The 23,362-nt window shown below is 51.8% G+C and overlaps 1 protein-coding gene across 1 annotated transcript in view; it reads right to left on the bottom strand.

Moving 5' to 3' along the window:
* Positions 1-23,362, bottom strand: part of LOC105494730 (glutamate ionotropic receptor kainate type subunit 3) — a 239,479-nt gene that overhangs the window by 44,730 nt on the left and 171,387 nt on the right. Inside the window, exons 6-10 of the mRNA XM_011763465.3 lie at positions 19,772-19,945; positions 19,030-19,173; positions 13,546-13,653; positions 10,197-10,310; positions 1,283-1,486 (exon numbers count right to left, since the gene is read on the bottom strand). Coding sequence (XP_011761767.1) covers positions 1,283-1,486; positions 10,197-10,310; positions 13,546-13,653; positions 19,030-19,173; positions 19,772-19,945 — 744 coding nt within the window. The remainder of the gene's footprint in view (positions 1-1,282; positions 1,487-10,196; positions 10,311-13,545; positions 13,654-19,029; positions 19,174-19,771; positions 19,946-23,362) is intronic.

Genomic DNA, 23,362 nt, shown 5'->3' with positions numbered 1-23,362 from the left:
TGGGAGGTCAAGGCAGGAGGATTACTTGAAGCCAGGAGTTTGAGAACAGTCTGGACAACAAAGTGAGACCCTATTCTCCACCAAAAAAAAAAAAAAAAAAAAAAGCGAGGTGCTGTGCCTTGTGCCTGTAGTCCCAGCTACTCAGGAGGCTGAGGCAGTAGGATCACTTGAGCCCAGCAGTTTGAGGCTGCAGTGAGCTGTGATGGCACCACTGCACTCCAGCTTGGGTGATTCTGTCTCTAACAACAACAACAACAACAACAACAACAACAACAACAACAATTACTCCTATTTTAGAAATAAAGAAATTGAGGCTTAGTGAGATTGATGAACTTACCCGGTCACACAACAAAACTGAGGCTTGAACCCAGACCTGCTGGGCACAGCCTGGGCATCTGAGAACTATGGTGTGTTTGCTCACAGCATCTCACCAGGGTCCCTTTTACTGAACTTACTCTGGGCCCAGTCTTGTGCCACTATGACAACGATCGCATGAGGAAGGGGTATTAACAGGCCCAATTTACAGATGGGGAAATTGCTCAGACAGGTTGAGCAACTTGCCCTGTTCACAAAGCTAACGAGGAAGAACTGGGACTCGAGCCTAGGACCTCCTGATTCTTCCCTTGCAGGGGTGTCCCCAGCCTGTGGCTTCTCCCTTTTCCTCCCAATGTCCCAAGAAGCCCAGGACCCCCACCCCCCACCCCCACACCTGCCTGCTTGGTCTCCCAGCTGTCTTCAGTCCACTCCTGATCCCAGGCAGAGGAAGAGGCTAATTCCTTGGTGCTTTCAGCCTGGCCCTGCTCATCCCTTCTTCCCAGCTCTCAGCTTCCTGGACTCCCACTAGACCCAGAGTTACCCTACGCAGTGACAGGTTTCTCTCTGCGTCCCAGAATTTGGTGAAGTGTCTCGTGTGGGTGCCTTGCCCCATAGCTGCGGCATCCTCTGGTGGCTTTTAAAGGAGCAGAGGATACCAAGAAGCTGCAGGCCCCCAGAGCAAGTTCATCAAAGATGCCAGTGGGGCTAGTTCTGAATCAGATGGGTGCCCGTGCATCTTTGTGTGTATGGAGGGGAATGGCGTTGAGAGCATGAGCAAGGCAGCCCACAAAGCTGGGGTGCACTTCTTCAGCTGAGGCCCCCCAGTCCTCAAGGTCATAGCATTCATCTCCATCACGCCTGTCCCCAGCGCCTTCCTCTGCCAGGCTGCCCAGCCCTGTGGTGCAGACAGTGCTTGACCGAGCCTCCCCGGGGTCCTGCGCCCTCCCGTGCTCCCATCCATGCTTACGTGGTCGATGAGCTCCTTGACCATGCCGTTCCACTGGCCCTTGTCGTCCTGCGCCCCGTACTTGCCATCCTCCACCAGCCGGATCTCGTAGGAGAAACCAAGGATGTGGGCTAGCTCCTTTAGCAGGTCGATGCAGTAGCCCTCGAACCGGTCATTCCCGTACAGCGTCCTGTCTGACTTCCGAAACATGACAAAGGGCTCCTCCTGCAGAGACAGATGGGCAGGGAGTGACGAAGACTGAGAGGGTAGGGCGGAGGCAGGCTTGCGCTGGAGAGTCAGAGCTAGGACCTCTGCTCATGTTTTTATAAACCACTTAGAGTGGCTTAGATAAAGGGCCCGTGAAGTCAGGAGCGGGAAAGCACATGTCTTGAGAGCCAGCTGGGGGCCTCGCAAACGGCTACCTGGTATGGGGTGGGAGCTCAGTAGGCACTTCCTGATTTAACTGCCCAGTAGTTACAGAGCTAGTGAGCGGTGGAGCAGGGCTTTGAACTGGAGACTGATCCCAAAGCCCATGGTCTCTTTGCTGCACTAGTAATAGAGGCCAGGGTTCTCAGCGTGTGGTCCCTGTACCCGCAGCATCAGCATCACTTGGGAACTCGTTCGGAACGCACATTGTCAGGCCCCACCCCAGACCTAACTGAACCAGAAACTCTGGGGAGAGCCCAGCGATCTGTGTTTCCATCCTTCCAGGGAATTCTGATGTCCACTCAAGTCTGAGGACACTGCTGTAGAAAGCCCTTCAGAAAGCCGTCTGCTCTAACTTCTCTTCCAACTCCAATTTAAAAGATTAGATTTACACGCTGCCGGATGCTGTTCTCTCTTTCCAAGAACCTCCTCACCCCCCTGTGTTAGGATCCCAGGGGAATGATTACTGGTAACAGGGACAGCTGATTGGTATGTGGCTGTGCCGGGCATTGGTCAATTAGCAAATGAGTTTATGCCCATGGGGGGCCTAGCACAGAGTCCAGCAGAGCCCCAGAGCTCAGCAGACAGGAGCTGGTATCGCCTCATTTCACCTTAATGTCAGCCCTCTGGGGTGGGTATGAATAATCCCATTTTATAGATACAGAAAGTGGAGTTCATGAGGATATGTGACTTGTGCAAGCCCCCCTAGCTGTCAGGGAGAGAAGATCTGAATTCAGGTTAGTGTGATCCCAGAGTACAAGTTCTGTGCCTGAGGCCCTGAGACCTATGGTGCCCCTCCCTCGGGGGCAGGTGATCCCCAGGAAGATGCTTGTGCGTCAGAGATGCCTGTCCCATGCCAGACCTCCCATCATCCACCCCCACCACCCACCACAGGCTTCTTCCTTTCTGGGTGATGGGGAGCCTGGGACGGGATTTGACCAGAGCATGACTTCGTCTGATTTCTCATTTAGAAACAAACCCCTGGCAACCCTGCAAAGAATAACTGGGAGAAGAGGCAGAAGGGCCAGTGGAGAGAGGCGATCCACTTCATCCAGTCGAGACATGCAGCAACTGTGGGCTCTGATGCAGCAAGGTCCCCAAATCCAGGTCAACACGCAAGTCCACGCTTCTGCCGGCACCGTCTACCCGGCTTCACTCACAAAGCCCCATCCCGCGTCCGTGATGGATGCGCTGAACTCCCAGAAAATTCAACACAATTGAGTTCCTACTCTGCACCAGGCACTGATTTAAACTCTTTGTCACAGACTGTTTGATTTAAGCCTCACTAGCTTGCAAGATAGTAACACTGTTCCCATGTGATAGATGAAGAAATTCACGCTCAGAGAAGGTCAGTAAGTTGCCCAAAATCACACAGGAGCTGAACTACAGAGATGAGATCCAGTTCCAATCCTTCCCAGTCAGCTGCACCTCTGTCTGGCTTGGCTCTCCTGTCTGTTCCCTGGGGTCAGACATTCCGGAGTTAATCTGCTTTTCCAGATCCCCAAATCAGGTAAAGGGCTGCCATCCTAGAGCCTGTCCCTGGACAACTCTAGTCTTCTTCTGACTCACCTGAACCTCCTTCCTTCGCCCCCATCCTGTTCCTGCCTATAGCTCCTAGGCCTCTTTCTGTCAGCCAAACGTCCCCAGACCTGCCTCAGCACCCCCATGTAACGGAATGCCTCAAGCCTTTAGTGACTGTGTGACCACGGTTAGCTGACAGAATGCATGGAAACCAGAAAGCTCATGTCCGCATGCCCAGATTAAGGCACATGCTTAACTATGGAGGCGCCTCATCCTTCTTTTTTTTTTTTTTTTGAGACGGAGTCTTGCTGTGTCACCCAGGCTGGAGTGCAGTGGCCGGATCTCAGCTCACTGTAAGCTCCGCCTCCCGGGTTTACACCATTCTCCTGCCTCAGCCTCCCGAGTAGCTGGGACTACAGGCGCCCGCCACCTCGCCCGGCTAGTTTTTTGTATTTTTTAGTAGAGACGGGGTTTCACCGGGTTAGCCAGGATGGTCTCAATCTCCTGACCTTGTGATCCACCCGTCTCGGCCTCCCAAAGTGCTGGGATTACAGGCATCCTTCTATCAACTGGCAGGGTCATTCCCTTGACCTCATAAACCCCTGGATGGGATGGGCAGTGGAGGGCCGGGTGAAGACCCTCATCAGAGGTTCTAGGAGCAGATGCTCACCAGCAGCCTCCTGCCAGGCTCCCGTTGTGGCGGCAGGCTTGAGTCTTTGGCCCTCTCTCCCAGCAGTGCTACTTCTCTAGATCCCATCCTGATCCATGCTTGATCCACTGGAACTTTTCAACAGTCCTTTGGGATGCTTCAGGGAAAGAGTTGGTGGGAGTAGGGCAGTCTCTGAATCCCCAAGGGATTCCTGACTATCCAGGGATTCTGAGAAAACCACTTCCCAGTCTAACTGGGTAGGAAGCTGGACCCTCGGCTAGGTGCCATGCTTAATCACAGTGCCTCTCTCACTCGCCTTCCAACCAAGTAGGCAGCTCAACAAGGTTGGAGAAGAGTCCAGGTGGGTCCTGGGAAAAGTGCTGAGGCTGGAGGCTGGAGGACATTGGCTGGTTCACGCACTGCCTTCATGCAAATTCATCTCTGGGCAAAACTCCTGCATCCCGGCATGGGTCCTGGCGAGCAGGGTCTTTTGGTTGATGCTCTTGTGCAATGGACAAGTTGCACCATTGCACCTGGTGGCCCTGACTTTAGCTGATGGAAAGAATTAGAGAGAAGGTACCATCTTTCCCAGAGGATCCACCAACCACACATAGAATCCTAGGCAAAATTCACCTCCTTCTGTAAAATGGAGAAAACAATAGAACCTGCCTTACAAGGTTGCTGTGAGGATAAAATGAGTCAGTCTATGAAAAGCACTCAGAATAGTGCCTGGCAACTGTTAGCTGCCATTATTATTATTATTATTATTATTATTATTATTAATCATCATCATCCTTATCTTTTTCTTGTATGCTATTTGGCCGGTTACTGCAATGACCTTTGCAGCCTAGAGGCCACGCCCAGTGTCTTCAAAGGTTAAAACTCATGGCTGATAGTGGAAAACCATTTCAGGAAATGTCCCTGAGACAGCTCACTTCCTGACCCTGTCTTCACGCCCCTCCCTGGCCTGATCCTCTAAAATTAGCACTTCATTTGTGAAGTCACCACAGCCCCAGAATCTATACATCTCCATATAAATATGCTGCCTTCAGAGCAGCTGTAAAATGCCATTAATTTCGGGAAGTGCTTTGCGGATGGCATACATATTTAACAGCCAAAGCCCAGAGCATTAAAATGGTGCTCGCCTTAGTAATGTGTCTCTAGACCTGCAACATTTCCTAGGGGGTAATTCTGAACTCCGCCAACTACTTATTCATGGACTATTTCACAATTTATTACTGGAAATGTCCAGACAGCCAATTCACAAGCTCTTTCGGCTGCTAATCGATTGCTCAGTGAAGGTGCCCTCAATTTCATAACTTCACGCTCTCCTATTGCTCTGGGAGAACAGCCGTAGGAACAGGGGTAATATTTCTCTTCAACAAGTCACAGAAAACAGGGGTCCAGAAAAATAACCGTTTCTGACTTACCACTGCTGGGGCTCTTGGTCTGGTTTGTCTCTGATCACTTACGCCAGCGTGCAAGCCAGGCCTAGTGCTAAGCCTCTCCCAGTGACAGGGCCCATGGAGTTGGAAGAGGGAGACTTGGGGGTTATCCTCAATTCGGGAAGGATCCAGGGGTTAGCTACCTGATACCTGGGTTCTGAAGCTCCCTTCTGACAGGTAATATCAGCCCACAGTCACACATGCACGCATAAGTATACACAATGTCCTTGGCACAAATGCACCACATTTTCAGATGTCCTGTCTGCCTAACCCTTCTCAGACACAGAGGCCAAGGACATTGGACCTGAGGTCTTGGCTTCAGCCAGTTAGAACCAGCACACAGTATCAGGAGTCCTGTTCTCCCAGCAGGAGGGGCCTAGAATGGTTCCCAGCCTGGGATAGTTCTCCCAGCCCACATTCCAGCCCCAGCTTTTTCCCCTCTCCTGCTGCTGGGTGCTGAGTGTTGGGCTTGCCTGGCAGGCAGTTGAGCCTATGTGGGTCACGATGTGCACACAGCACAAATTCACCCATCAGTTAGTATCCAGATACCCGTGTGTAGCTGGTCCCACACCCACCCACACACCCGCAAGCATGCCCACATCGGCAGCCAAACGAATCTTGAACCTTCAAAAGCTGGGCCCCGAAGAGTGGGCCGGGTGTGTTTTCTCAGTGTGTGAGCTGAGGTTTGGGCAGATGAATTTTTCATGAGCTCGTGGAAGAGTGGAACCAGAACAGAGGCTGGGGCCGGGCGGCGAGAGGGTGGGGGAGGGCAGGCATCCAGGCTCCTGCTGCTGCTGTTTCGATCTCAGGAATGGGGAAGGCTGCCAGTGGCTCTGAGGGGCCAGAAAGGGCAGTGCCAGGGCTCTGTCCATCTGTCTGTCCAGAGTAAAGCATCTTTAGCACCTAACGCTGGGAGTTCAAGAGAGGGGAGAATAGTAGGTAGGCTTGGGGGCAGCTCACACAGAGCTGCTGCTTTCTGCCACACCGGATTCCTGGGAAAGAAAGGGGAGGAGAAACTCCCCCTCATCAGGGGTCTTGGATCCAGGCCCTGTTCCCTAGAGGCAGAGCAGTTTGATGTTGTGTACTGGTACCTTGGGACCTGCCTGTCACTCAAAGTGCTGTTGCCCTGACAACATTCTCCCAGACAGGCTGAGGCTGTGCTCTCAGTAGGAGGTGCTGGCCCTACATTCAGGCTGCCAAGCATGGGGCTGGATTTTCAGCCACAGGGACTGGGGCTGGGCCAGGCTGGGCCACTCCCTGTCACCTTTTAGCTGTCCCAGAGAGCCTAAGCCTGAGAGCATTCCCTAGGGCTCCAAGGCACGCAGACCATGCTGAGCCTTTTGGGAATATTCTCTGGAGTATCTGGAGCAACTCTAGTTTCAGGGGGCCCTAGACCAGTCCTTGCATGGGAGCGAGCATCTCTTCTCTCCCAGGAGACTCCGAGGACACTTCCGGCTAGACAGACTTTCTTGGAGGCCCATGTAAAGACTGTGTCACATCCTCTGTCCCCATTAGGGATACTCCAGAGGTCATTCCCTCCATTCCCCTGCCTCCAGGAAGAGTAGGCTTCTCTCACTGCCCCATAGGGAGAAGCACACCTCACCCTCCAATGATCTCTGGACACTGGGGATGGAGAGAGCTGAATCATCAGTCACCCCCAGGCCACGTGAGTATTTGATACTACATCATGGGGTTAAGATGGTCAGTGGCCCCATCCATGGGCGGCGGGATATCTGCTTCAGGAGCTGAGACCATGGCCAAGGTAGAAGGTGAGGTGGTGGTTGATCTGGAGTTCTATATCTCAGTAGGAGACTAGAGCTATGAGGGACCCATGAAGCTGCAAACCCTAATGCCTCCAAGGGCCAGCTGAGAAACACAACTATAAGAAGCAGCCCAGTGTAAACAAATAGGGAGGGCTGGGGGCAGAGTGAGGGACTGTGGTGAGCCAGGGAATGGCCATGAACCTGGAAAGCATTCAAAGGCAAATTAAGTTTGTAACACAACAGCCTGTGTTAGAGATCACCCCTGTGGCCATGGGCAGGGGTCTTTGGTGAAGTTCAGGGCTCTGCCTATGGACAGAAGTGGAGGTTTTCTCAAGATCTCTCACTCTGCATGCTGTATTCAAGCTGAGTTCACTGGGGACTGGATTTGTAATCAATAATAATGAATAACAATAGCAGCTGTCACTTAGCACTCTGTGCCACTTTATTAATCATTCATCCTCTGAACTCTACGAAGTAGGTACGACTATTATCACCTCCCTTTTTCAGGTGGAGAAACTGAGGCACAGGGCGGGTAAGCAATTTCTCAGGTTCATAAGGCAAATCAACATCAAAGCCAGGACTCCACCCCAAAGGTCTGTGTTTTTGATCATCAAACTGTTCTTTCCTCATGTCCTGGTGCCACTGCCTGTCCCAAAGAGCTGCTGGGGTTGTGTCTGCCCAGATGCCTTGCAGCTGAAAGGCTGTGGGACAGATGGAGCTGTGACCAGGCTACGGGCCAAGACAGGTTCTCTCCTTTCGTAGCCCTGGGGTTCCTAGGAACCAGCAGGATACTGGGAATGCAACCTCTGGGGACTCAGTGAGCACAGCAGGTCAGGGATCTTTGCAAGAAGCTGCAAGTATTGACAGAGAAGCTGTAAGTACTCACAGGTCAAGAGCATGGGGTGTCTCCTGGATTCTGCCTCTGCTTATGTAGCAAAAATCCCCCGTGCCTCTGCAGAAGGGTTTTATGCCCTTGAAATCAGGCTGCTGCCATTTTAATAAAATTTAACCCCATGGTCTTTCAAGGTGCTTATATTTTGTATCCTTTTGGTATATTATCTTTAGCTTGCCTCTTACTGTTCAGAGTATTGTTTTGTGACTGAATCACCTTAGCTCATTTAATCATCTCTCTTCCTAATCTCCGAAATCATCCTAGTTTTACCTTTTTTTTAATCTTGCCTTGTGAAAAGTGTTTTATTTATATCTCACATTTTATGCAGCTCTGCTTTTAATCTTTTACCACCTTTTTATTATTTTATTTTTACCCTTTTATATTTTAGCTTTGTCACACTTTTATCCTTTCGCTTTTTGACATTTGGGTGTTACATTTTTTACCTTGTCTAGTCAGAGCTGTAAATTATTTAATTTTTCATCTTTCTTACTATCTTTCCTTTTTATCTCATTCCTTATCTTCATTTTCTCTTTATTATTTTCCTTTTAACCTTTTTATTTTGTTCTCTTTTTAACCCTCCTTTATCTTTTCTATTTTTATCCACATCAACATCCCTTTAATTGCACATTAGTCTTCACCCTAATCCCTTTGCTCTTGTTATTTGTTTATTTTCATCCTTTACATTTTTACATCACAGTTTTTTTTTTTTTTTTTTTTTTTTTTTTACCCTGTTCCTCTTGAGACATTTTTGCTTATTGGTTTTAGTAGACTGATTTTTATATTTGTTTAGTAAACAAAGTTGATCAATAAAGGCCAGCAGGATGTGTGGTTTTAGGGAAGATGCTAGTAGGGGTCTTGCTCCAAAGAGGGGGACAGGTGTCCCCCGAGACCACCTCCTCAGGCTCTGTCAGCAGCTTTTCTGGCGCTACCGTGAGATCTCTATCATCTTTAGCTCAGATCCTCTCAATCATCCTAACCCCGAGGGCTGATGGTGAGACTCACAGGCTAACATTTATCTCTGGATGCTGACAGGATGCCTGGTATCTGCCGCTCCCTGGGCTACCTGGAAGAACGGCTTTTCCCCCGTTACTTCCCTTCCTGTTCCATGACATCTGCCACCCAGCCACCAAGCACATATACGGTGAATCATCCCAGGGAGGAGGACCTAAGACCACCCAGTAGGGCATGGTTCAGCTGCCTCTGGGGGCACGTGGGTGAGAACAAGCCCCATCTGAGCACCGTGGAAGGGGCCAGGTATAGGGTGACCAGTCTGGCCCTAGTTCTGCTCCAGGGCAACCTCACTATATCCAAACCAGGTTGAGCTCTCTTTTGTGTAGAGGATTGACCCCAGCATGTGGTCCTTATAAACATATTTGCTTTATTATAAGTAGGAGCTGACTAGAGCCAGCATTGTCCTCAAAGGGTCTTCAGTCATAATTCACCAGGCTGTGACTGGGCTGCCTCTCCCCAAGGTGGCCCGACTTGAGCCCCCAAAAGCAGGGCTGTGTCCCTGAGAGGATCTGTCCTGAGTCTCTGGATACCCCTGAGGCCTTCCAGGAGGGACAGGCACACATGGAGCGGGCACAGCACTGGCAGCACAAGGAGGCCAGCAGCCTGGGTCTGTTCTCCTGCCCACGTGTGAGCTCAAAGGTGCAGAGAGCCCATGGGAGGCCCCCAGAGTTGCTTCTTGGGTTGAAACGGGTCAGGAGAAGGCAGTGCTATTCAGTTGGGGAATGGAGAGAAGATGGGGTGTGATTCCAGTCAGGGGGTGTGGCGGTGGTTGACAGCTCTCAGAAGGGCCACCGTAGAATGCGGCATGTGTACAAGCTCCCAGCACCTGCTGGGCTCTCGAGGTGTGGCCACAGCACCCACCCCAGCTGGGGTGGAAAAGTTTTTGCCTGGGAACTGGGGTGGGAGAGGCAGATCCTCACTGAGGTTGCAATGGGCAGTCAAACCTCCTTAATTCCACTTAATATCCAGCGTGGTTCCTACTCAGACGTCAAGGAACTGGGGAGTGAGTGGGAGTGAGATGCAAAAACACAGCAGCTTCCGCCCGTGGCAGTGAGCAGCACTGCTGCACTCCAGCTGCTCTCTGAAAGCTTTCTACTGACTCTAAATGTCTCCACCTACCTGCAGCCTCCATCTTCTGGGTGGAGGGGATAGAGGGGACTCTTCAGCCCAAATGGCCACCCCACCCCCAGGTTGGACAGTCCTTCCTGCAGGGGCTGCAGGCTCTTACCAGCACTGTGGTGACAATGAGTGATCTGTTTGTCAGAGAGTCGGTGACATTAGGACCTCGGCCTTTGGCAACCTCTGTGATGTTGAGCCCGTCGGCAGGACTCCACACTCCAACCTGGATGGACAGACAGACAGAAAACAGGGTGTCGAGTTCTTGGTCTACCCATCCTTCCTCCATATCGACAATGAGACCTTCATCTCATTCCCATTCATCATGAGCCTCATCGTCATGATCATCATCATCATCACCACTGCCACTGTGTTTCCAGTTAACCGCTCTGGACAACATCCCTGCTGCTCTCCCTCCTCTCCTGACGAGGGTCCCAAGGTATTGAATCCCCGAATTCTGCCACCTCCCTTGATGGCAAGCCCATCACAGCTGAAGGGAAAAATACAGAGAGAGACAGCAAATGTGAAGGCAGCCACAAGGGTCTCAGGGCTGAGCAGCTGCCAATCAGGGGCTGGAGGGAATCAGGGGTCTATGGTCAGTTTCAGGTCCTGCCTTGGGACACAGTCTTTGTGGCTGTTTGGGGGTGGCAGCACAAGGAGGGAATGGACCTCACTGGGAAATGCTGCTGGGTTTGGAGGCGGTTTGCTTTGTGGTTTTACGTTTAAAACTGGCAGACACCCAGACCGAGGTGGAATAATCTCTCTCCCTACCTCGTCCTTGTGGATATTAGGCCTGAGGCTAGAGGTAGAGAAGGAAAGGTCAAGTTTAGAAATCATCCTAAAGCCCTGGGCCTCTTGAAGATCATTTTTGACCCAACTCTGGACAGCTCTGCCTGATCTCAGCTCCTCTCACTCAAGGAAGGTTTCTGCATGCCCACTCTGTCCTTGGCCCAGTTGGGGGGTACTCAGGACACTTAATCAATTAAACAGAGAGGCTGAATGCAAACATCCCATTAAGAGAGCTGTGCAGAGCAGATAGCAGAGAGACATGTAATTATGCTTCGGTAATTCTGCCTTAATCCTCCCAAAGCCACCGGTTGGAGCTGGCTGGATCAGCTATGACCCGGCTTAGCAAACAGAAGTGATAATACGAGAGGCAGAGTGGCTGTGTGTGGGAGCTCAGCATCCTCTCAGGGCAGGATCCCTGCCTACGTAGACCACCCAGGGCCATGAGGAGAGGAAACAGGCAGACGGCATCAAAGAGGCTCTTCTTTTAAGTGGGCTGAGCTCAGAGCCAAACTCAGCTTGAGCGTGCCTAGCAGAGCACCTGGGTGCAGGAGGTGCTCGGCAAACATCTGTTCAGAGGCCACATGAAGAGCACAAACCTTCACTCCAGCAAGCATCTACTGAGCTCCGACTGCATGCCCTGTTAGATTCCAGGTGCTATGGGGATGTGAGGCCAGTTAGGACTGAGGAGGACCCAGCCTGTGGAGGCTCTGTGCTCACAATCTGGGTGGCTGTGACCCGGGGCTTCTGGTGAGTGCCTCTGGCAGGCTAACCTCTGCCCAGGGATAATAGAGCTTTTCTTGAGTATTAGCTATGGCCAATTTGAACCAGCTGCCTGGAGGGCTGTTTGGAGAAGATTGTTGCAGGTGGGCTCAGATGGAAAGAGTACTCGAATGACGGATTATTGATGCCTTTTATGGCACGGGGCGGGAAGTAGTGGCATACGTGCCACCTAATTGCCCTCCCTAGAATTTTAGGTTATCCCTAGAGATGGGTAGCTGAGAGAGCAAAAGTGGGACAGCTACTTGAGTGAATACTGCATTCACTCTAGCACTGCCAGAGGAGGAAGTGTGCTCTCCATCACTGCAGGAGCTTAAATAGAAGCTGGACGATCTCTTGATGAGAACTCACAGAGTCTGTGTAGGGTTAAGCAAACTGGCCCTGATGATCTTAGGAGAGGAGGCCATAACCCCTGTTATTAAGGGACTGATACTATATATGGCGTGAAATAATTACAGAGTAATAGGGAGGCTTCCCCAGCCACCTCCTCCCCTGCACAGTGGCTCCCATGAGTCGCTGGGAAAGTCGGGAGAGACTGGAATAACTGTGGCCACAGGTACAAGGAGGACAGCATTGAGCTAGGCAGAGCCAGGCCTTTGCCTGAGGGACAGAGGTCACATCTTGCAACCAGGGCAATTGTGTGGGCAATAGCCTGGAGGTACAGGAGGGAGGGAGCGTGATGGAGCCATGGGGTATGTTTCAGGGAGATGTGGAAACGAGGCCCAGAGAGGCCACTTGGTGCATTTCTTGGAGAGCTGAAGTTTAATGACTTGGCACTAGGGAGCCATGGGCAGTTTTAGAGCAGGGCAGAGCTGTGCTTGGGGAAGCCTCATCTGTGTATATACTCCGGATGGCTGGAGGGCTCAAGAATCAGAGCGGCATGTTAAAATAATCCACATAAAAGGCTTGAACCTGGGCACTGCCAGGGTGGAGAGGACAGAAATCAGTCTTGAGGCCCAGAGGCATCTGAAGTGGCCCCTCCACTCTGCTGGCTTCTGCTCCCTACATTTCATAGACAACAACTTGCAGGGTTGTGGAGGTTCCCTTGTGGCTCCCAGGAACCCACTTGCTGGGGACAGAGTGTGGCTGAGCCCCCGGACGCCAGGTCCCAAGGGATGCTGTGAATTGAGAGCTCATATTAAATCTCCCTTCTTGGCCCAGTAGCCTGACATTGACAGAATATGCTGAAGGTTCCCAGGGACTGGGATTGGCCTTATTAAAACATCTCTATGTTAGCCAGATGGGAGGCCCCAGCCCCAGGCAGGCCCACTTTCCTGGTCCAAACTCTCTGGAATCGCAGAGGCCTTAGAAGCCCAGAGCGAAGGAACTCAGAATCACAAAGGAACTCAGAAGCACAAAGAAGTTGTGCTTCAACTTCTTTCCAAGGGTAAGAATCACCTTCAGTCTCCCAGACAAGCAACGGCTCTACCTTTGCTTAAATGTCTCCAGTGACAGTGAGCTCACTACTCAAAGGGGAGACACTCTCTGGTTAGAAAGGTTTTATGTTTTTTGTATTCTTAAATTTTTACCCAAGAACACGTCTGTCCTTCTGCTCCATGACAGCCCTGCAGGGGCTCAGAGACAGTCCATCCACCCCATGGGCCTTGGTCATGCTTCCCAGGTTAGGCATCCCTGGCGATCCTTATGCACAGAGTGACACTGTGGGTGTCTGCCACAGCCAGGCCACTGGCTTCTGTACCCTCCAGTCCAACCAGGCCTTCCTGTTCTCTGACGGGTCCCCAAGAGCTACAGGCTACACTGGACTGAGTCAATCCCTGAGGGGCAGCTGGACTCTGTCTTGCCCCTTGCCTCTGGGCCTCTGCCTGAGGTCTGCCCTAGGAGATTTAAGAAGGCCCTGCTCCTCCGCCTGCCCTCCCTCTCTTGAGACCACGCACCTTCTCCAGGCCATCCTCTTTCAGGCTGATGATGTCCAGATCAAAATCCGTCCGCAAGCCACTAGTTTTGTTGAAAACAATTCGTCCAGTTAATCCTTCCCATTGAGCCTGCGGAGGGGAGAGGGCAGAGCGGCAATTCCTTGGGCTCATAAATCATCATTCGGTACAACTGTACAATGCTTCATTTTAATTACTCCTTGCACTGATACTGTTCCCCCAAGACCATGATTAATTAATAATCACCTCCATCATTGCTCGGGCTGCGGTGCGAGCCAGCGATTTCCATAAATTCTATTATGCTCTTTAGCCAGCTTTACATTTGCACCTTCTCGTGTACAACATCGATCTTGGATGCGCTCAAATGAGTCCCTGCCCTGAAGTCATGGGAAGGGGGAGCCCATGTCAGATCCTGGGAGACAGGCAGGGAAGCAGGCGGGCAGAGGTGGGGCAGGCAAGGCCTGCCAAGAAGCAGAAAAGCCAAAGGGCCAAGCTGGCCTTGGCTGTAGAACCAGATGTTTGGCGTAGCCCCTTGAAAGGCAGGGGAGACTGAAATCACCCCCCACCCCCGCCTCCCAACTCCAGTCCCATGTGTGTTGTGGTTAAGAACTCCGGGGTCTGAATGCTGGGTCCAACCACAATTAGCCATGTGACCTTGGGTATTTCATTTTACCCCTCTGCCCCAGTTTCCTCATCTGTAAAATGGAACTAATCATTGCATCCATCTTACCAAATGCTGTAAGAGTGAAATGAGATAAGCCATATAAAATACTGAGAATGGTCCCTGGCACAAGATGAACCCTGAATACATGGTAGCTTTTTTGTTATTTTTGTATCGTCATTAGCATCATTAACACAGAGACAGGCAGGCAGAGGTTGGGGCAGACCTAAAGTGGGAAAAGCTCCATCTTCTACATCAGGGGTTGGCATACTATGGCTGGAGGGTCAGCCTGGCCCCTGGCTGATTCTGTAAATGGTTTATTAGCTCACAGCCATGCCCCCGTGTTTACATACTGCTTTTGTGCTGCAACTGTGGAGTTGACTAGTTGCAGCAGAGACTGTGTGGCCTGCAAAACCTAAACTATTTTCCATGTGCCCCTTTACAGAGAAAGCTTGCTGACTTGATTCTAGATAGCATCTTTCCTGCGGGCCGAGAACATTGAGTCTACAAGGTCCTTTCACATTGTTCACGCCTTGTAACCTCCACAGCAGCCTGGGAGGCGGCCACGCAAGGATCATGGTTCCCACTTTACAGACGACGAAGCAGACCTCAGGGGGGGGTCATGGGTTGTCCAAGCTCACAGAGTAGAACAAGAGGCAAAGCCAAACTAGAACCTGGGATCCCAGGGCCCCACACCTCAGTCTGGACCTGTTTCCCTCCTCCAAGAACTTAGGATGGCAGCTGGTGCACAGTTAAATACCCGAGCCTTCTGTGTCAGTGGCAAGAACAAGGCCCACACATCCTGGAGTCCTTGGGAACAAATGTGGGCTTGGGAGCAAGAGGAGGGGAGAAAATCTGGGAGCTCACACAGCCAGACTGGGCCAGAGAGAGGGTGGGCGAGGGAGGGAGGATATCCGGAGAAGAGGCACGGGGCAATGGAAGGAGGTCTGAGTAGTGGGAGCCTGGCTCCCAGTCCTTGCTTTGCCGCATTGCGTTCCTAACCACTCCGAGCCTTGCTCCCTTGCAGATTCTGAATGGGGCTCCACAGCCTCTCCCTGCGGAATGCCCCCAGCACCCATGCATACACTCACAGTTCAACCCACAAGGTCATGGGTCCACAGTTCCCTGGAGTTTTATTGACAAATCCCAAATGAAAATCCTTAGACATCTCCAAGCACATGGGCAGCTCTAAGACACTTTTACAGGTAAATGGGTAGGTGGGTAAATGTGCATAAAAAATCAGGCAGTGGGGCCATGCTTTGGAGGAGAGGAGGCTATAAAACCAAAGTGGTTAGAAAGTGGGCTCTGCACAAACAAAGCAACCACTCTGAGCTTCAGGAAGAGAGAAATTACCTACTTCACAGGTATGAAAAGGCATATAGAGTGCTGGGCACAGTGCCTGCATACACGATCACAAGGACGTGACAGAGGTTATTATTTCTCCTTCGTGCCTTCCCTCTGTTCAGCTCCCTTAGATTAGGCCTGGCCTCTGGCTGGGAAGGGAGGACCAGTCACTTGGGCCCTGGCCCAAGGCTCCAGTAGAAAGCTAGTCACAGAGGGCTATTATCCTTCCCCACATGAGCTCATTCAGTTCTCACCGTGACCCTGCCAGCTGGGCATCAGCATTGCCCCCATGTTCCAGATGTGGACACTGAGGCTCAAAGAGGGACTAAATGATGCAGGTCTCAAGTATTGGGTGGGACAAGACAGATTTGCTGCAGTAGCAGCACTGAAAGGCCTGGGGTCGAGGCACCCAAGGTGGAGTCGGGGAAGCTTACATGGCGCCTAGGGAGCTGGGGACCAAGGGGTCGGGAACAGAGATTAAAAGATGCATCAGAGAAGGTAAAAGCCACTGTTTATGACTTCACAGGGAAGCTCAGCTTCCCTCAGGCTGGCTCCCCAGTCCCTCCGTCTTCTCTCCTCTGTGGGCCCCACGCCCTCGGGCTATCTCTTGGCACCCAGGGGAAATCACAGCAGGTGCCTTCAAACCTGCACTGTGAGGAAAGCCTTCCTGCCTGTCAGCTACAGAGGCATTAAATGCCAGCAGGTGCACGGCCTGTCTGTGGGCGGGTGGGCAGGGCAGGCCAGGGAGTGCAGACAGCTCCTCCCCGTGACATTTCCTGCGCTGCCCGCCCCCTCTAGCCACCGCTCAGGACTTGCTAAATGAAAGATGCTTCACACGCTCTGAACTCCGGCCTGGTATTTTCCAGCTCCGCTCAGAAATGCCAAGTCTTTAAAATGATTTACTGTCATGCAATCAGATGGGGAGACGGGCAAGTTGGAAATGGTATGAGGGAGGACTGTGCTGGGCTCAGGCAGGCATCTGAGCTTTGGCTGTGGCCAGCTGTGGGACCACAGGCACCACGGGGCTACTCTGGGCCTTGGCCACGTCCATGGACCTAAAATGGAGATAGGATAAATGTTTCTGAAAGAGTTCTGTAAGGGAATGTGAGCAGTGAGGGTCACTCATTGGGCCTGGGAAGGAGAACAGAGCTCCTTTTTCTATGGCGGGCAGTGGTGAATCTGCTCCCCTCAGGGACTCACAGCTGAGCCTCAAAATTTCCAGGGGTTGAGAGGTGAAGTGTGAACAGGGTGGGTGTCCCTGAAACAATGTGGCCTGGAGATCTGGTAGTGGAACCCCATTAGCAAACAGGAAGGCACAGTGATAACAGTAGCGATAGCGGATGTTAACGGTGACGGCAGCCAACCTGTTCGGCACCTGCTATGAGCCAGGTGCTGTCCCTAGTGTGACACACGTGCTGAAACTCACTAATCCTCAGAACAACCCGATGATAAGGTGCTATTGTTACGTCCACTGGATGGAGGAGGACACTGAGGCACAGAAAGCTTCAGTAGCTTGTCCGAGGTCATGCAGTTAAAAAGTGGTGAAGCTTCCAAGTCACTTTTGTCTGGCTCCTAAGGCTCCCAAATTTCCCGATTGAGCCAGAGGAGCAATAGGACCAAGTTGCGGCCTGGGACACTGAGACCCTCACAGTGGCCTCACACACGGCTGCTCAGCAGGAGGCCTGCCGAGGAAGGGGGTGCAGGGGGCTGAAAGTCAGGTCTCAGAGTTCCCTGAGAGCAAGCCAATGATTGCCCAGCCAGGGCCCTGCTCAGGGCATTGGACAGTGGGATGTCCTGTGCAGTTTTGAGGGATGAGAAGCTGGATGAGAAGGGATCATCAGGCCCTCCTATACCAAAACATCTGGGACTGGAGTCCCTTCTAGGGGTGAAGGAACTATATCCAGGCACTGAATTATCTCTTACAATAACTGTGAGGTGGAGTTTGCCAGGTGTGGAAACTGACTCAGAGATGTCCCGTAACTTGTCTGAAGCCACACAGCTGCGAGGAGGTAGAGATGAGATCCAAAGGCACATGTGTGGTGCCCTAAAGCCTGTATCTTATCCACACTGATTGTTCTACTGTGTGAGAGGAGCTGTACTTGGTCTCATCTGGAAGCAGCAATGGTGAACTTGGGACGTCAGGGGAAGCTGCCCTCCCTCAACCCCCTTCCAAGGTGGGGAGTTTCTCTGCTGTTTGCTCTCGTAGAGCTATCTTCCTTTACATATGGGATTCTCTCCATTAGTGCTGTGACCTGATGAATGCCTCCCTCTCTAGGCTCTGCGTGTGCACAGGCGAGTGAGTCTGTTTTAGCCCCGTTGGACCCCCAGGGCGTAGCTGGGAGCCTAGAACCCAGTTGCCAGTGACAAAGTGCGATTGAATAAATGAGTGTGCTCCTAAGAAGGCAGCCAGCTTCACTTCTGGCCCACTGTGATTGTTACAGAGAGCTCATCTATCCTTTCCATCCGGAGTCCTTTCAGAAGGCTTCCCCCACTGCCCTTGGTGTTACCTTGGACATGGTCACTCCCTCTGGCCCAGGATAACTCTGCCTAGATCTCGTTGTCCCGAACTTTGTCTATCATCTGCTGGGATTTGACTCTGGCCAGGTCCTGGGTTAGGTGCTTTGCACATAGTTTTTCACTGTCTTCCCAACACCGCCTGGAGGCAGGCACTCACTATACCATACTGAAGATCAAAGAGTTAATCATCTCACCCAAAGTCACGCAGCTAGTTGTCATGGAGCCAGGATGCAAGTTCCGGCCTTAATGTTCCCCATCCATAAAATGAGGACAATAAGCCCTGCCACCCAAAGCTTACGAGGACAGGGGCAGATGGAGAAGCCTTTGAAATAAAAGTAGGCACTGTGTGTTCCAAGGTCTTGGCAGCAGGACAGGTTCCATGTTCTCTGGTTTCTCTAGAATCAGCTCCATTGATGGGGTTTTCCACAAGAGAGCTGGTGCCAGCAGAGGTGCGTCCCAGTGAGGGTGCTGGCTGGGAAGTTGGTCAGTGGGCCCATGATGTGAAGATGAGTTTGTGGGGCTGATTATTATGTATTGACCCTCCTCCTGCACTAAGCACTTTCCAAGCAATGTCTAACTTCATCTGACATGCCCATGAGGTAGGTTACGCTTCATATACCCATTTCACAGATGAGGTGACTGAGGCTCAGCAAGGCTCTCCAGCTTGCCCAAGGTCATACAGCCAGGAAGCAAACACCCACATTTGTTGTACTTTCGAGCCCATGCTGTATCCTGCTGGCACTGCTGACCACCTGCTGCCCAGATGTATGCCCCTCAATCATACCATAAGCTTGGTCCTATGGAGCCCATTTTCACATGGGAAACTGAGGCTCAGAGACATGAGGCAACTTGCCTGAGGTCACAGGAATGAGAATCAGTCCTACCTGACTCCCAGACCACTCTGCTGCTCTGCAGGGCCCACAGCCCCGGGGAGACAACCCTGGCGGGGGCTGCAGGGCACTCACCTCCTTGATGAAGTTCATGAAGCGGCCGCCAAAGCGCCAGGCCTTGTGCCGATGGCACTGTAGGGAGTTCACGGTCATCTGTGGCGCCCGCTGGTAGCACACGGACACGATGTGGACAGCGTCGTACAGTAAGGCTGCATCAGTCTGCAGGGAAGGGCCTGCCTGAGAGTGGCTCCCAAGGTCCTCTAGTCCTCAGCCCACCCTGTCCTGTCTCCCTTCTCCTCCCCTGCCACAGGGACATGATGTCCTGGTGAGCAAACAGGCCTGGAGGCCCTGGAGGTGACTCTGTCCACGCCTCTGAGGAGTGGCCAGGCTTGGTTGACTCTGCTGCTCTGCAGACACCCTGAGCACCACCCTCTGCAGCTCAGACCTTCTCCTGCCCACCCATTCCACCCCACCTCTGACACCTAGGCCCTGACCACACCTTCTTCTTTCTGCCTCCTCGGCCTTCACACCTGTGTGTCACAGCCTGAGGTCCTCTGTGACCAGCATCTCTGGGCCTTATTCCTGTTCTCTGTGACCTTTTGCTTACATGTCTGGATCCCCATCAGATGGGGTCCCTTGGGGAGGGACTGTCTGTTTCACGTTTGTGTCCCCAGTCCCTAGCCTGGGGTCTGGCTGACACATGGAAGGTCTCAAGAAGAGAAGTGGTGGAGGGAAGAAAGAAAGAAGAGGAAGGAGAGAAGAAGAGAAGGCAGGCAGGTGGGGAGCCCCTGGAATTCGCCCCGCCCAGCCGCCGTACCATCATCACTCCGTCCAGCAGGCCAGACTCGGCCCGGGGAGCTGCCTGCAGTCGCTCCATGGACCACTTCTCCACAATGGCCGAGACGTGTGGGTTGTCCACGTTGAGAATCCGGAATCCCGTCAGGTTCACGCCTGAGTAGCGGTAGGGCTCCAGGTCTAAAGCATAGAGATCCTGGATAGAGAGAGGTTTGTGTAAATCAAGGCATGCACACTACTGAGAACTCAGCCCCACCTCCTACCCACCCCCTAATCAGGGTCGCCCCAGGGCCTGAGGTCACAGCTCCCTGCAGAGCCCTGCAGGAGGGGTGCAGGATCTCGGGGTAGTCACAGGAGCGCCCATAGGACCACTGCACCTGGAGTCTGACTCAGAACTTGGGCAACTGACCCCCCCATGATAACCAGGGGATCTCAGCCTGTTTCTTCATCCACAAATGGGGTTCACTACCCTTTCTAGGACCCAGTGAAATAGTTTACATAAAATACCCAGCCTCACATGCAGAGGAAGCTTAATGATGCTGCTTCCTTTCAAAAGGTGAGACCTACTAGTTCTGGGCATCTTGTCACACAGAGGGAGGCTGAAGGGAGCATTTTACCCCCTAGAAGAGGATATTTAAAAACAGTCTTTTCTGCCTAGGACTCAAAAAGTATGGCCCTCTTCTCTCCTGCTTTTCCCCCGATCCCAGCCAGGACCTCCCCATCCCCTGCCTCCTAGGAGCAGCCGAGCAGCGGTCAGCCTATCTGTTGTGGGCCAGGCAGGCCCTGCCAAGGGTCCAGGAGAATAGGGTCTCAATACAGATGAGGCTGGCTCTAGCCCCGCCCTGTAGCTCTGGCTCTGGGGGCAGGGTAGGCTGGTGAAGGAAGGAGGCAGAGAGGGGAAATGGGTGGAGGGAGAAGCCAGGTGTCCCTAAGCTGGGAGAGATGGTGGCAGAGGAGGTTGCGGGTGGGAGTGAGGAACAAAGCTGAGCTCTGTCCTGTTGAAAACCACCCCAAACCTGGAAATCAGGCAGAAGGAGAGCAGCGTGCTTTTCCAACATGACAACGAAACATGGTTTACCAGGCCTACCAGGACTACTTCATTCTTCTGGAGAAGGCACCTGGGTTTGACCCCATTGCCAGCTACTCATTAAAAGCTTAGACTCTGGGTTAATTTGCATAATTTTGTCACATAGAGGAGATACTCCCCAAGGTTGTGGTTTTAGTGCCTTACAGGACATTAATCCTTTTTCTATCCAACCTAGAAGTCTTAGTCTGTGCTCCCCCTAACCCCACCTATAAATACCCAATTCCTCAAACGCTCCCTGAGTCAGCTTTTCCATCCTACTGGTTCTCTCGTCAGTGAGTTGAATCCATCTCTGACACGTGTTCCTTCTATATTTGCATGAGACTCATGGTTTGGATTTTTTGAAATATATACTTGCACAGTCTAGATTGGCCCTATCCCACTAGTGGAGAAACTGAGTCTTGAGGTCACTGTCTGAGCTCCTCCTCATCTATTGTCTGTACTCTCCCACACTCTCCCCTCACTAAGCTGCCCTCCTTCTGGCCCCCAGCCTGTTTTCTCCCCTGGGCCCCCCACTTAGTCACTCTATCTGGTGCTGGGAGGGAGAGGCTGGGGACACACTTGGGCTGTGCTTGACTCTCTGTGACTGCCACCGTCATGGGGAGCATCCAGCCCCATCGCAACCGCAGCTTTGGTGAAATCAACAATGATTCATGAAAAGATGATGACTGATAAAACCTAGAGCCCTTTCACGCTGGACTGGCGTCCTCTGATCTCTGAGCAATATTTCTAATGGGTGTTAAACTTCTCCTGTTCCTCCTGCACCCCCAAAGTGGCCTCCTTCTGGAATGCACTGTGTTGGTTTCCTGTTCAATGATTTGGGGAGTAGGGAAGGGGTTTGGAGCAGACTTAAGCCCAGGCAAGAAAGTCTGGTCCCAAGCTTGCCCAAACAAATACAGCCTTGACTCCAGGTCTGGGACTGGGAAGGGGCTAGGTGACAGCAGGAGGGAGGGGCTTCAGCAGATGGGGGCTTCCCTCTGAGATGGCCAGAGGGTGTCTCTGTGACCCCAGTGTCAATAAGGAGTGGGGGGTGGCAGTGCTCAGCCCTGCACATGGACTCCATGGCTTCATCTTCACAGTCCTCCTGTGAGGAAGGCATTGAATAGCACTCTATTCTATTTTTATAGATGAGAAAAGAGAGTCAGAGAGGTGAGGTGACTTACCTAAGGTCACACAGCTCATACAAGTCAGAGTTGAATTTGTACCCAGGTCTGTTTCAATGGTGTGCTGCCACTGGCTCACACTGGCTAGTGAGAGCTGAATGTTAGCATTTCTTCCTAACTGCCTTCAGTGACATTACATGGCTAGCCTGGTATTGGCCATGGTAGGAGTATTTGTACCATGGAAATTTGCAAGCATTACGAATCAGGATTTCTGTGTTATGTCTTTTTCTCCCTTTCGGAGAGCTAGCTGTCAAACATTGACTGATGCATCATTGATCGTCTTACTCCAAACCCTCTGTGTTCTACGTCGCCGGTGGGTGTCCAGGACGAGATGTGCATCAGAATTGTCTTTGGGGATTTTATTTTTGTGGAGTATGAACCACACCTAGATACTCTGCTGCACAGTCTGTGGTGGAGCCTGGGGAGTCTGTGTTTTGAGAAGCCACTAATCTAAGTGATACTCATGACTGAGAAACACACACAGATGGGTCTGGGTTTAGATCAGGATGCCTCCCGAATCAGAGAAAGGCGGCAAGGAGGGGAGAGAATAAACATCCCAGGAGAGGTCTCCCTCCCTTGGCTCCTCCAGGGCGGCTCCCTGAGGCAGCCAGACACGGGCCAGACCACCTGGGCTCCAGTTTCACCCTCTCTCCTCACCTCAGTTGCCTCATCTGCAAAATGGGGTTGATAACGTCACCTACCACATAGAGTTGTCATGGAAAAGAAGTGAGTTTGTAGATGTCTTTAGAACATGTCTGGGACATATTAAACATCATGTATGTGTTTGACACATGTTTATGTTCTGCCTCGTCTGGCAGCAGGTTGTGACAGCTACTGGGTATAGCCCCTAGGGCAGACATAGGTTGGGGTCTTCCTACCTTACTCCTCTTGGCAATATCAGAACAGTCACAGTCAGTTCACATCTACTGAGCACCTACAAATCTCAGAATGGTAGGCATTGTTCAAAGTACCTTATTTGTATTAACTCATTTGATTTACATGGGCACTCTACTAGGAGGGTATTATTTTATATTTATAATATTTATTATAATTATTATTATTACTCCACTCTACTAGGAGGGAAAGAATTGAACCACACAGATATTAGGCCTTTTGCTCAAGTTTCTGTATCTGGGGAGTGAGAGTCAACAGCAGGCTACCCAGCTCCAGAGCCCTCCCTCTCCCCTGTGATGACGCATCTCCTCCTACCCAGAGGCTCTGACCGCCCGGCCCCCAACTCATGCCCACTGCCAGGGCAGTCACCTCCAGGCAGGGACTAGAGGGACCTTTCTAAAGTATAAATCCAAGCCTGTCATTTCCACACTTCAAATACTTCCACGACTCCTTGTAGTCTTTTCAGAATACA

Source organism: Macaca nemestrina, chromosome 1 (assembly GCF_043159975.1).
Source record: "Macaca nemestrina isolate mMacNem1 chromosome 1, mMacNem.hap1, whole genome shotgun sequence".
In the NCBI taxonomy this organism is placed as follows: domain Eukaryota; kingdom Metazoa; phylum Chordata; class Mammalia; order Primates; family Cercopithecidae; genus Macaca; species Macaca nemestrina.
The sequence above is the reverse complement of the archived record's forward strand: the minus strand, read 5'-3'. Positions and strand labels throughout refer to the sequence as shown.